General features: G+C 37.5%; 1 protein-coding gene across 2 annotated transcripts; it reads left to right on the plus strand.

The window, feature by feature from the left end:
• Positions 1–761: 761 nt before the first annotated feature.
• On the plus strand, positions 762–9,383 carry LOC107725670 (dual specificity tyrosine-phosphorylation-regulated kinase 2-like). 2 transcript variants are annotated; one of them, XM_016535027.1, is made up of 3 exons: positions 762–1,051; positions 1,591–1,721; positions 5,792–9,383. In XM_016535027.1, the coding sequence occupies exons 1-3, from the start codon at positions 1,006–1,008 to the stop codon at positions 7,373–7,375; spliced, it is 1,761 nt and encodes a 586-aa protein (XP_016390513.1). In that variant the 5' UTR covers positions 762–1,005; the 3' UTR covers positions 7,376–9,383. The 2 variants fall into 2 exon arrangements, with proteins under 2 accessions (XP_016390513.1, XP_016390514.1); XM_016535028.1 differs by lacking the exon at positions 762–1,051 and adding an exon at positions 1,062–1,160.
• Positions 9,384–12,917: the final 3,534 nt, after the last annotated feature.

Consider the following 12,917-nt stretch of genomic DNA (forward strand, 5'->3'; position numbering starts at 1 on the left):
CCTAATATAAAGTGGGACCCATTCATTCATTCATTTTCTAAGGTGATCAGGAAATAGGCTACTATAAAAGCTTTGAGTAATTACAACTAACTAAAAATAAGGAATAATGTAACCGTAAATAGACAATTGTCACATCTGGAGTAAATACCAGTACCAAATTAATGGTTATCAGTGCCTTTGTAAAAGATAAGTGTCACTATTGCATTTATCCGCTTGGTAAGTCTGACGTCACGTGTCACCACTTCCGTGTCCAAACGCTCTATCAGATACGAGAAAACAACAAAAGGTGCTAATATACACTCACAATGTGATATAATACTACCAAAAAAAATTATAATCCTAACCTTTAACTCCATACCGAAATCCCAGATAGCCAGACAATGAAAATATAAATATAAATAAATAAATATAAAAAGTATTTGTGTTTGGGACGCTGTGAGCATGAAGACTGTAGTGTAGACCGTAAGTTTGAAAACGTTTAGCTTAATTGTTTAATATGAATAAACAGTGCTCATAAACAGCTGCTGAGGTAGTATTCTCAAGTGAAGCGAGTTGAGGCTTGGACCCGGAAACAGCGCTTCTTACGTCACCACTTAACAACCGAATAGATACTATTCATAGATAAATGTTAAAAGGGCTTGCCGCACGGGGAGGGGAGCTTAAAGAAGGTGGAGGCGAACGAGGTTGATAGAAAAGTCCAGACAACACCCTAAACCGGTTTAAAGTATATTCCGGTTAGTGCTGTGCCGGCACGGGCTGTGCAGAATTCCCTAGGCCCAAAAGTGCGGAGCAGTACAGAGCCATGCGTGCGTCTTTGTTTGTTTTGCACGTTTCCAAGCGATGATAAGGCGAAATCGGGTAGCGTTTGAGGAAGCAGCCCCTAGAGTTTGCTCGCTCAGGTCTGGATGTAGTTGATTGGAGTAGCAGCAGTCAGAGTGGGTGATCACAGGGAGGAGGGGAGAGACTCTGAAGTGGCTTTTCTGTGTGTGTGATTCTCCAGCGGCCATGTTAACCAAGAAACCCTGCGCTGCTGCTGCTGTCTACCCGACTGGTAAGGAACCCAATGCCCGGATCTAAGAGGGCGACACCGGTCTCGTTTGTTCTCCAGATTGAATTGAGGAGATGGATTATTTATCCGATTTAAATGCTCCATAACGCTTGTAAGGCTCGCAGCTTTTCGTTTCATTGCTCGCCGTTTATTGTATGGTCAAGTACAGTAGCTATAAGCCCCGGAAACAGCATTGGAAAAGCGGCCGTTTTTGTATTTATTAGTTAATTATTACTGTTGCTATAGAGACTATATATAGAAAACAAGCGCTTTGGATTAATGGTTTTTAAATGTAATGTTTTATAGCTCGTGTGTCTGTATTGCAGATTTTCGTTGTGCTAATGTTGGTTATCGTTTGTTGTGTGGTTGTTAAATGGTTTAAGTATCATTCCGGTCCTCTTTAAATTTCATAATTGATTTATACATCTTATGTATAAATGCATGTAACGTCACGGGGCTATAGTTTTCTTTTGCCTTTTAAAAATACTGACAGGCAGTTGTGTAAACATTTTACCAAATACATTTTTACTGACTTTCAACAGGCAAAGGGGGTGAGATTTGCCAGCTACAGTCTTCCCCAGGACTGGGCATCGGGGGTCCCAGAGCTGGAGCAGGGACTGAAGCCACATCACCCGTCACATTACCACCACTCAGGAACAGCAACTCTCTCACGGTAAAATTAACCTTCTTGCTTGCAGTTTCCACCATTCATGTCCCTTTCTTTGTTCTCATAATGTGTGTTTTTATTTTTCAAAATTAAGTAATTATGTGGCTTTTTTTTAATCGTCACGTGTACTGAGTTCAAACAATTAAAAATATGTGGAAAATATTTACTTTGTATTTAGTTTACTGTATGTGTTTTTCCTACACTTTTTTGATTAGTGTTTGAGGTATATGTACCTGAAGAAAACCGTTTTCAGTTCAATATGAATCTGTTTATACTGTGCTTTTTGCAATAAGTTTGTGTTTGACTGCAGTTTTACAAAGAATAGTTCCTCAAGAAAGTCACAGTGAGCAAGATAGGTTATTGTTACAACAAGATAGATAATTGTTATAACACATTAACTTTGACAGCCCTAAAATATATATTTTTATTAAAGTCTTTTTTTCTCTTTCAAATTTTCTTCGGACCCCCTAGCACCCACTTCAATATGCTTTATAGCATGTGTTGTTCAGAGCCCTGAAGTAATGGTCCATATTGTGTCAATATTGTGAAATGTTACACTGGCATTGCATCTTCTGACAGAAAAGAAAGTCTGACACGTATATATACACTTAAAAATGAAATTTGATGATGATTAAGACAGTGGAATATTGGATGTGGTTGGACAAAATCAGCACTTTATTTGTAAGGTATGCATTTTTAAGAGACAGTAGTAAGAAGAGTATGCTTTATAGCATGTGTTGTTCAGAGCCCTGAAGTAATGGTCCATATTGTGTTAATATTGTGAAATGTTACACTGGCATTGCATCTTCTGACAGAAAAGAAAGTCTGACACGTATATACACTTAAAAATGAAATTTGATGATGATTAAGACAGTGGAATATTGGATGTGGTTGGACAAAATCAGCACTTTATTTGTAAGGTATGCATTTTTAAGAGACAGTAGTAAGAAGACCTTGACAGTAGTTTCAACATTTTGAAAACCAAAATGCATGCTTTACCCCTTGTTTTGGTAAATAAAACACATTCTTTTTGTGGAAAGGAATATGAGCAATAGTAATGATCAGTGGCTCTCTCACAGAGTCATTGGCTGATGGTATTGTGTGTTGCCATTAGTGGGGGATGGGAAATGCTCAGGCCATCAGTGTGACGCCAACAGGCACAGCTAAAATCTGTCATCTAGTGAATTTCTTTATGTAAATCTATACATCCAAAATTATAATCCATTGAGTCTGCATGGCAATAATATTTTGCATGGTATTAGAATAATAAACATGGTATTCTAATATATAAGCTCATAATAAGCTCATAATGCATGAGTCAAATAATTAGTTTATTAGTAAAGTTTAAAGAATTGCAGTTCATATAAGTGTATTCGGCATGTTATTCTGAATTAAATACAAGAATTGGGTCAATGCCATTTATGACTAAGTACCCCGGAGTTCTTTATTTAGCTGGCATTCTAATAGGGGTAAATATAGACATAGGCTCGCATGGTAGGTACATTTGTATGTCTGCATTCTCTTACAAGACAGAATTCTTGCGATATGTTATTATCAAATTACATCTTAGCATTGTATTTGCAAATCTAGTTCTTAAACCAACATGTATATTTATGACATTTAACTGATAAGCTGCAAATACATTAATGTCTATATGTATGCCCTGTTTCAGCGAATAAGTGAAGACCATGCAGACCTTGTTTTGCTTCCATTTAGGATTTTTTCAGGTTTCTGAAGATGCAAAATAAGCTTCACATCTTACTGAGAATTATAACTTGCACCTTGCCCTTGCTTATTACTTACATGGTACTTAGGTGTGATGATGAGCTATGATGTGATGATGCTTAACTTAGTAATTTTGAAGGGCTCATTCCTACTTGGTTATGTAACATATTACATCAACAAATTAAAGCTGATTTTGTATATGGTATATAGAGCTGATTATGTATAAGATATTAAAATTAATTTCTGATGCTTTTCTATTGTCTACTAAGTCAAATTATGTATGGCATTTAGTAGGAAACTTGGGGACTTGTTCTCTCTGCATTTATCTAAAATCTCTGTCCTGTTAAATTCGAGTGTCGTACCTTTCAAAGTCCAGTTAATCTCATTAAGGGCAGTTGAATCACAGCTTTTTAGCACTTCTATCATGCAGTAGGCTATATGTATTTTGCAGAGTAAGTGAGCATTAGAATGATTTCTCAGACCTAATGTGTCTTTTGTTCAGCTGTGTCCAGTTGTGTCCTCTACAGCTGTCAGCAAGCATGCCCTTTCCATGACCCCCCACCTGTCCAGATCATGTTAGCATTAACCGACAGGGCAGCCAAGTACAACAGAAGAATTAAATTGAAGCTTTATTCATATTCACTCTTAGTTCCTACACAAGATGGGAGAGTATATTGTGTATGATGCATAATCTCTGAAAATGGTTCCTTTAGAAATAGTGCCTTTTTTGGGATGGCTGGTAAATTATTTAGACTACCCTGCCTTAACTAATCCATAAATCTATGCTTTATATCATTTGCGCATTTGAACCGGTGTGATTTATTGTGTGACACCTAAAGATTGGTTTATTGATTTAGGATTAGCTATTGGTTACATTTATATTTAGATTTGAATGATACAGTTTTCTAAACCAGAGCCTTGTTGTTCAACAGTACATCATTGTCACTGCTCTTGTCTTGTGTGAGGCAGGGAAAAAGAAATATGGCTGTATATTGAGTGTTTTAAGAGCAGATTGTATCAGAGCCCTTGGATTTAGAGTTCAAGCTGGGTATTACTCTTTATCTTCAGTCAGAGGTGTCGAAACATCAGCACTGACCATCTGGGGATTAGAGATAGGTTGAGATGAAAAGGATCTGTAAAAATCAAAAGTCTTGTATTGTTATTTAGTTTTGGAGATTATCACTCTTTCTGCATGTGAATACAGCATGGCTGAGATTAGAAAATAAAGCACAATTAAGTGGATTATGAGCATTACCATTCAAAACACAAAAATAAACACTAATCCATTAAAACTATCAGTCTGAAATAACAGGACAGCCGCCATGTCAAGGGGAGTCATGTTCAAACTCAAAGGTGTAAGCGTTTTTGTTTTTGTATAGAATGAGAAGGTTGCCACAAATGTCTGACTGAAGCAACAGGATGTCCTTGTAAAAACAAGATGCAGAGGTAATCACATTATCAAGGAAGCAAGCATCTTGCCGGGCAGGAGATTCAGGAAAGCAGGAAATTCATGTCTAATGTCCTTGAATAAGCATAAAACTCGCCTTCTATAGCTTTGTGCACAAGTATGATTTCCCCATCCTAAAAACAAGGTATAACAACAAATAGCATTTGAATTGAAAGGTTAAGAAAGTGTACTCTACACCTCAGACACCAATCTTTTAGACCAGTAATGTAACATTTTGAAGTAAATTATGCAAACCATGCAGTCATGAACACATTGATTCGTTTGCAAGAATAGTTAAAAAAATTTTTTATATGATTATGTGAGAAGGACCCATCATGTTCAGTCCGAAGTCAGTGCATACCAAGGGATACCATTTAGGATAATACATAAGTGCCTAATCTATTGTATATTTTGTCTTTCAAGCCTTTCTTTTCATTATGTAGATTATGTGCTGATCTCTGGTCTTTAGTTTAGGAAGCTTCATTCCTCTTGATCCAATAAGAATAGACAAGGAGCATTTAGTTGTACCCTGCCTAGGCTTTTCTTCTTTTTTAATAGTGTATGCAAATACACATACAATATGCAAGCCTATTGTAGAGAATCATGGAAAAATTGTTAGTCATTCTTACAATTGTGTTATCTGGCCTGAAGTGACCTCCCTTTCACCTTACACTTTAAGAGACTGCTTTGAATATTCTTGCTACAGTAGAATAGACCTAGGTTCTTCCATCAGCATTGACAGGGTTGAAATGACTTGAATGTTCAATACCTTCAAAAGATTCTATATCTCTAGTCTGTTTTGTGTCCAATCTAAATTTGGTTTGTTATATCATCTGTGTTCTCTTCATTTATTTTGGAATCAATCCTCAAATGATGCATGTTGTTTTTGTTTTACCTTATCCAGGCTGGAGGCAATAAGCACACAATGAATGACCATCTGCACATCGGGAATCACCAGCAGATCCACGTTCAACAGCTGTTCGAGGAGAACAGCAACAAACGGACAGTGTTGACTGCACAACCCAATGGGTTGACAACCGTAGGTCTGGCCATGCCGGAGAAGCAGCAAGAAAGCAGCCAGTGTCGACAAGGCAGCTCAACTTCCATCAAATCAACTGAAAGCAAACCCAAGCCAGCACCTTTGACCCCTGAGCAGGCTATGAAACAGTACATGTCTAAGCTTTCAGTGTTTGAACACCAAGAGATCTTCAGCTACCCTGAGATCTATTTTATAGGTCCAAATGCAAAGAAAAGACAAGGTGTAGTTGGGGGTTCAAACAATGGAGGTTATGATGATGATCAGGGCTCCTACATTCATGTGCCCCATGACCATATAGCATATAGGTATGAAGTACTAAAGGTTATTGGTAAAGGCAGTTTTGGCCAGGTGGTGAAGGCCTACGACCACAAGATCCACCAGCAAGTGGCCCTGAAAATGGTACGGAACGAAAAGCGATTCCATCGCCAAGCAGCTGAGGAAATTCGCATTCTGGAACACTTGCGCAAACAGGATAAGGACTCCACCATGAATGTCATCCACATGCTGGAGAACTTCACATTCCGCAACCATATCTGCATGACGTTCGAGTTGCTCAGCATGAACCTTTATGAGCTTATCAAGAAAAACAAGTTTCAGGGCTTTAGTTTGCCACTAGTGCGCAAGTTTGCACACTCCATCTTGCAGTGTCTCGACTCCTTGCACAAGAACAGAATCATTCACTGCGACCTCAAACCTGAGAATATCCTTTTGAAGCAGCAGGGGCGCAGTGGGATAAAAGTGATCGACTTTGGCTCCAGCTGCTACGAGCATCAACGGGTCTACACTTACATACAGTCACGCTTCTACAGGGCCCCAGAGGTCATTCTGGGTGCTCGATATGGGATCCCAATTGATATGTGGAGCTTAGGTTGTATCTTAGCGGAATTACTTACAGGGTACCCTCTCTTGCCTGGAGAAGATGAAGGGGACCAACTAGCATGTGTCATAGAGCTGCTGGGTATGCCCTCCCAGAAGCTACTGGATTCATCTAAGAGAGCCAAAAATTTTGTCAGTTCAAAGGGATGCCCCCGTTACTGCACAGTCACAACCTTACCTGATGGCTCAGTGGTGTTGAATGGGGGAAGGTCACGTAGGGGCAAGCTCAGAGGTCCACCAGGCAGCAGGGACTGGGTGACAGCACTTAAGGGCTGTGACGACCCCCTCTTCTTGGACTTTCTCAAACAGTGTCTAGAGTGGGACCCGTCCCTGCGCATGACTCCTAGTCAGGCCCTCCGTCACCCATGGCTCAGAAGACGCTTGCCAAAACCTCCCACTGGGGAGAAAACCATTGTAAAGCGAATCAATGAGGGTACTGGTGCTATAACTTCAATCTCCAAATTACCTCCCCCTTCTGGCTCAGCCACAAAATTAAGGACTAACCTGGCACAAATGACTGATGCCAATGGGAATATACAACAAAGGACAGTGTTGCCAAAATTAGTTAGCTGAACACTAATTTCTTTTTTTCTTTGAAATTATAATATTGGAAATTGTGCAAAGCTAAGCATTCAGAAGTGTGGCATTTTTAGGAATAAGAGTTGTTAATGCATATCCACTATTTATGAACTGCTTCGTAGCACCTTTAGTTGGATTTTTTTCTAGGAAAGCTCAAATGGCCAAGAAAGGGGGAACAACACTTTTAAGTTTTTATCTCAGGGCTGTGTTGAATGCTGTTTTGAAGGAGCATTCATACAATCTGGTCTATAATATCAAAAAGTCCCACTTGGTTTAATACCTAATCTTGTAGCATAAAAAGTAAATGGCCTTGCCACAATGAAGTAATGGTAAGATACATTGTTTTGTGTGCTTCTGAAATTTTAATCACCACCCTCAGATCCTGTCAGATAAATAGTGCGTTAATGGCTGAGGATTAAAAATGCATTTGACTAAAAGCTATGTGATCTGAGGCTTGTTGCATTTCCCAGCATCATTGTTGTCAATATCAAGAATAGAGAACATACTATGGTAAGAGAAACCGGTCATAATGGAGAGTGGATGTTGCAGACTGTTATGAGGTAGCAGAAAGAAACAATGTTTACATGGTAGATTTGGTTTGTGCCTATAAATCTCTTGACATTCCTTAAAGAAATTAAATGAGGAAAAGAGAGAGTGTCTAGAGTGGTCTACACTACAGTAGATTCATGGCAAATTTAAAGGAATTTATGTGGTTTGATAGAAACAATACTGTTCTCAGTAGTACTTGACAGGTGTACGTTAATGTAATTATAAGCTATTTGCTGGAAGAGTTGCTTTTGAACAAGTACTGTCCTGGAAAGAAAAAAATGGTGCTTTACCTTTTTTATTTATTAATTTTTTATAGCTTGAAACTTAATGCTCATGGATCAAAACAGTGTTGTGTAATCACAATGAGCGAAAACTGGTTAGTTTGCAAGTTGGAGTCTAGATTTTTTTTTGTCTCTAAAGTGAATGCTTTTTTGCATTGACTAGGACTAAGAATTGAATAATAGGAAGGCAGGACATTGCATTTACCTGAATGCAAGCCAGTAACGATGCTAATAAAGATAAATATTTTAGGTGGACAATGTTATGGCAGAGCATGACACGTGATTCAAATCTTGAATCAAATTTATAACCACTAATACAGATGGCTACATTGCATACCCTCATATTGTTACATAATCATTGTGTGGACTTGCTAATATTAGGCCAGAGTTAAAATTCTAAAAGGTTGTTCCCTTTTTTAATAATAAATAATTAATAACACTTTTTCCCCAAATCCAGAACAGTTGGCAACTTTTGTAGCATTTACGACATGGAAAGAATAATTCGACTGACATGGGTGTAAAAGCTTAATGAGTTTATTTATTTCATTTTATTGTGTCAATGAAGAGCTAACATAGGTGGAACCAGTGGCCTGAATGTGGCTTGTATATCAATCGAGTGATTTATGGTGTAATGCACAAAGAAATATATCTGCCACTACTTTGAAATCCTACTCTAGCAGGAGGTAGTCCTGCTTACATTCAAGCAGTCACGGATTGTGGGGGTGTGGATGTGGGTCAAACTATGCGCTGTCAGGGAGACCAGCAAAGCTGTAATGCTCATGTTGATCCCTCACCCCCCCACTGGAGACTGACACAGTGCCCTCCAGGCCTACTGCACAGGGGCTCAGGCCCCTTTGGACACCCATAGTGCTTTATAGATACAGAAGTTACCTGCTAACATCAGCAGGCATTTCACAATGTACTTTACACGTTTTTTTATTGTTCTGTGAATTGACAGCAGTGTGGAATAATTGTGCCCTTAGGTTTAATACAATGTGCCTTTGGTTATCAATGCCATTCATTTTATTTCAAACAACGATTCTCCCTTCCATTTACTTTGAAAGACTCATGGTGATTCTCTTGCACATGTTTGAGCATCGCCCAAAGATACTTTCCAAACCTCATTAAATGGGACTTGGGAATAAGTGGCCACACAGTTGAGGTTGTACATGCAGTTTGGACACTCAATGTTTTTTATGGTAAGAAACCAGAGGGTTGATGGTTCAGTTCACAAATGGATTGAGCTATGAATTAACACTATTGTGGCTTTAAGTCACTTAAGAATAATCAAGAAAGATAACTATAACCATAAAGTTTTAAAAATCTTTTTAGAAATCTTTCAAACTTCCATATACTATGATTTGAGAGGAGAAATAACATTTGGGCCCTTTTCCAAAAGGGATGTCTTAGTAAGAGACAACAATTACTACAGTGACATAGAACAAGTGTCTTCAGCACTGCATTCATGTTGTCTTAACATCGAAGTATTTGAGGAGATACATTTGGTTAATTTTATTACAATAGGAATAAGAACACATTTTAATATTTTACCTCAGACTGTTGTAATATTCTTGTACTTTATGAATCCAGGGCATTTGGTACATACCAAAGTGCATTCCTTTCTGTGTTAGTGGCTATGAGGGAAAAGAAGCCAGAATTTCTCTTTTTACCTGATCAAGAGGCCATCAAGCCACTTAAGGGCATGTCTTGAAATTGATAATCCTCTGTGGAGAGGCAATGATAGGGGAAGGATGCTTGAGCTCTATTAGACAGTCACATCACCTGTTAAAATGTCTGTCAGATGTAGCATACCTCCAAACCTCTGTTACTTGACATGGTTGGATGTATCTCCAGAGCAGTGAAAACTGCAACAAGAAATCCACAGTGAGTCAGTTGTCATCCCAGTGTGCAATACAGTGGTAGCATTGTTGAGGAAAATCAAACTACATGGCTGAAAGTTACATTTTAAAACAATGTGCTTTTTACGATTTTTAAATGTATGCCCTAAATCTTGAATCTAGCTACCCACTGTCAACTTCGGTCAGTTCTTTTTTTAAAACGAATCTTTAAACGGAGGAACAAAGTTGACGTTGTTTATATTCAGCCACAGAAACGTACTGTACATATGTGAATTTGTTGAGAATTTGATGTGGATGTGTACATATGTATAATGTTTTAATTTTGTGAAATGCTGCTGAAAACACTACATATATTGCTGTAGTGGGGTTTTATTGTTGGCAGCCAGTTTAATGATACCATATGTATTGTACAGCTGACGGAAGAAGAGTTTTTTTTCTAGTGATCATTTGTTAAATTTTATTGTTGTGGCTGGAATACATTAATAATAAAAGTTTTAATGTCCATCTTTACTAAATGCTTTTGTAGTGACGTTATTAAGCAATCGGAAAAACCTAAAATCTAAGCCAGTAACTAATAGTTTGTTCTGTATTTCAGTTCAGATCATCTGTGTGACAGAATGCTTTGACCACACATTAGTAAGGGGTGGTGTGGTATAGTGGATACTGCTTAATAAGAAACCAGAGGGTTGATGGTTCAGTTCACAAATGGATTGAGCCATGAATTAACACTATTGTGGCTTTAAGTCACTTGAGAATAATCAAGAAAGATAACTATAACCATAAAGTTTTAAAAATCTTTTTAGAAATCTTTCAAACTTCCATACCACAACTATAAAGATAACACAAAGGGACAATATTGTTGGGATTATTTTCAGAGCATTTTCCCAGCCGATGAATGATAAAAACACTGGAAACCAATTAAAATCCGCCCGACTTTAAAGCGTGCCTCTGCATTGTGCTCACAGAATAATGGCAGTGTGCACATTGAATAAATGTGTTGCAATTTGATATTGTTGGTACAAAAAGAGTTATTGTTCTTAGTGTGAACAGTCTTAACCCCAAGGAGGTTTAATAATTATAGAGGAAAGAGTACATTGCTACAATAATCAAGTCATTGGAGTCAGGTGGTCAAATCAAGTCAGATGCAGGTTTGACCAGCTTTGCCATGGAAAAAGATTAGTGCTGTCAAACGATTAATCGCGATTAATTGCATCCAAAATAAACGTTTTTGTTTACATAATATATATGTGTGTACTGTGTATATTTACTATGTACATATAAATACACATGCATGTATATATTTAAGAAAAATATGTTACGTTTATATATTAAATATATTTAGATATTATATAAATTATATGAATATAAATATATGCAGGTAAATATTTTCAAAATATATGCTGTATGTGTGTGTATTTATATATACATAATATACACGATACACACACATATGTAAACAAAAACTTTTATTTTGGATGTGATTAATCGTGATTAATCGTTTGAAAGCACTAAAAAAGATACATGCAATTTTGGCTATTGTTAAAAGAAGATCTGTTTAAAGGGCTGCAAAAGGATTTCTAAGGATCTGGGCATTCAGTACTAGTCCATATTCAGGTACATATTTAACAAACTAAGGGAATTCTGCAATGGTACTGTTCTTCCAAGGAACCTCCGATTGACAGTTGGTCTGTAAGCAACATTTGAGTTTGACAGTTCAATATAATACTGTTCATCCATTTTGATAAATACTACACATGGCTTTGGCTAATAAAACTGGGGGAGGAGAACTTAAGTGCATGTCAGCATTATTCATAAAAGTACTGTGTAGTGAGCCCTTTTCATCTTTTATCATGTTGTATCAATGCAGAATTCTGTATGTACTGTTGTGGTTTTCCTTAAGGGAACTTTGGATACCAAAGATATTGTCCATGCAAACACACCGTGTGTGCTGTTAATAAAGTATAGAGAAACTACAAAGTTGTTTTACCTGTAACAAGCAACACAAAACCACTAATGAGCAGCAGCCTGTTGTCAATTGTAGAGATTTGGACAGTGTGGATTTATTTTGGCAGTTGTTTTCTGCGTACAGCAAGGCTGCATTTATTATTTACAGTAAGTTTAGAAACTCCTGCTTATAAATGGTAAGACCACCCATTGACTATGTGTTTCTGCTACTTTTCTTGAGTCATATCCTGAGGCAATAAAAAATAGAGTGGGCAAAATTGATGCCAACAGTACTCTAGCTAGTGCAAATAAATGAGTCATTGGCAGAAATCTGAAAGCTGCTTCACTCTCCTATTTCAAGTGCACCAAAAGGTGGGAGAATGTCTGTGATTCCTCATCTAATGTCTAATGTACCAATTTGTGGGATGTATTTTGATAATTACTAACAACCAATCATAAATATTGCAGTGTGGTAGCTTTCTGAAGCAGAGAAATTCTCAACTGCTCTCAATGACTTTAATAAAGGTGTAGAAAGTCTTGACATCAGTGTAAATGTGTTGTCTGTAGTGCTAATTAATTCAGTGTGGACATGAATGGAAAGCGCTGAGAATTTGTGGTGTGCTGGGTCTTTTATAAGACTTGAACAGGAAGTTGTGTTGCTGTCTATGCCAATTATGGTTTAAAGGAAAACTATTAATAGGCTTTCCAAATGCTTTGATTGGGCTTCTAACATGTCAATTCTTTGATCAGTTCCAACCACAGGCTACCTTTTCGTCTTCTAGGTCATAATTACTGTACAATCATGCATATTTTTGCTATCATTGCATGATATCAGAAATTAGTCTTGCTCCAACATCTAAGCCATTCATGAAGGCAATACCATTCAACTAAGGGATGGAAAAT

The sequence above is a fragment of the Sinocyclocheilus rhinocerous genome, unplaced genomic scaffold (assembly GCF_001515625.1).
Source record: "Sinocyclocheilus rhinocerous isolate Xijiao unplaced genomic scaffold, SAMN03320098_v1.1 scaffold153, whole genome shotgun sequence".
In the NCBI taxonomy this organism is placed as follows: Eukaryota; Metazoa; Chordata; class Actinopteri; order Cypriniformes; family Cyprinidae; genus Sinocyclocheilus; species Sinocyclocheilus rhinocerous.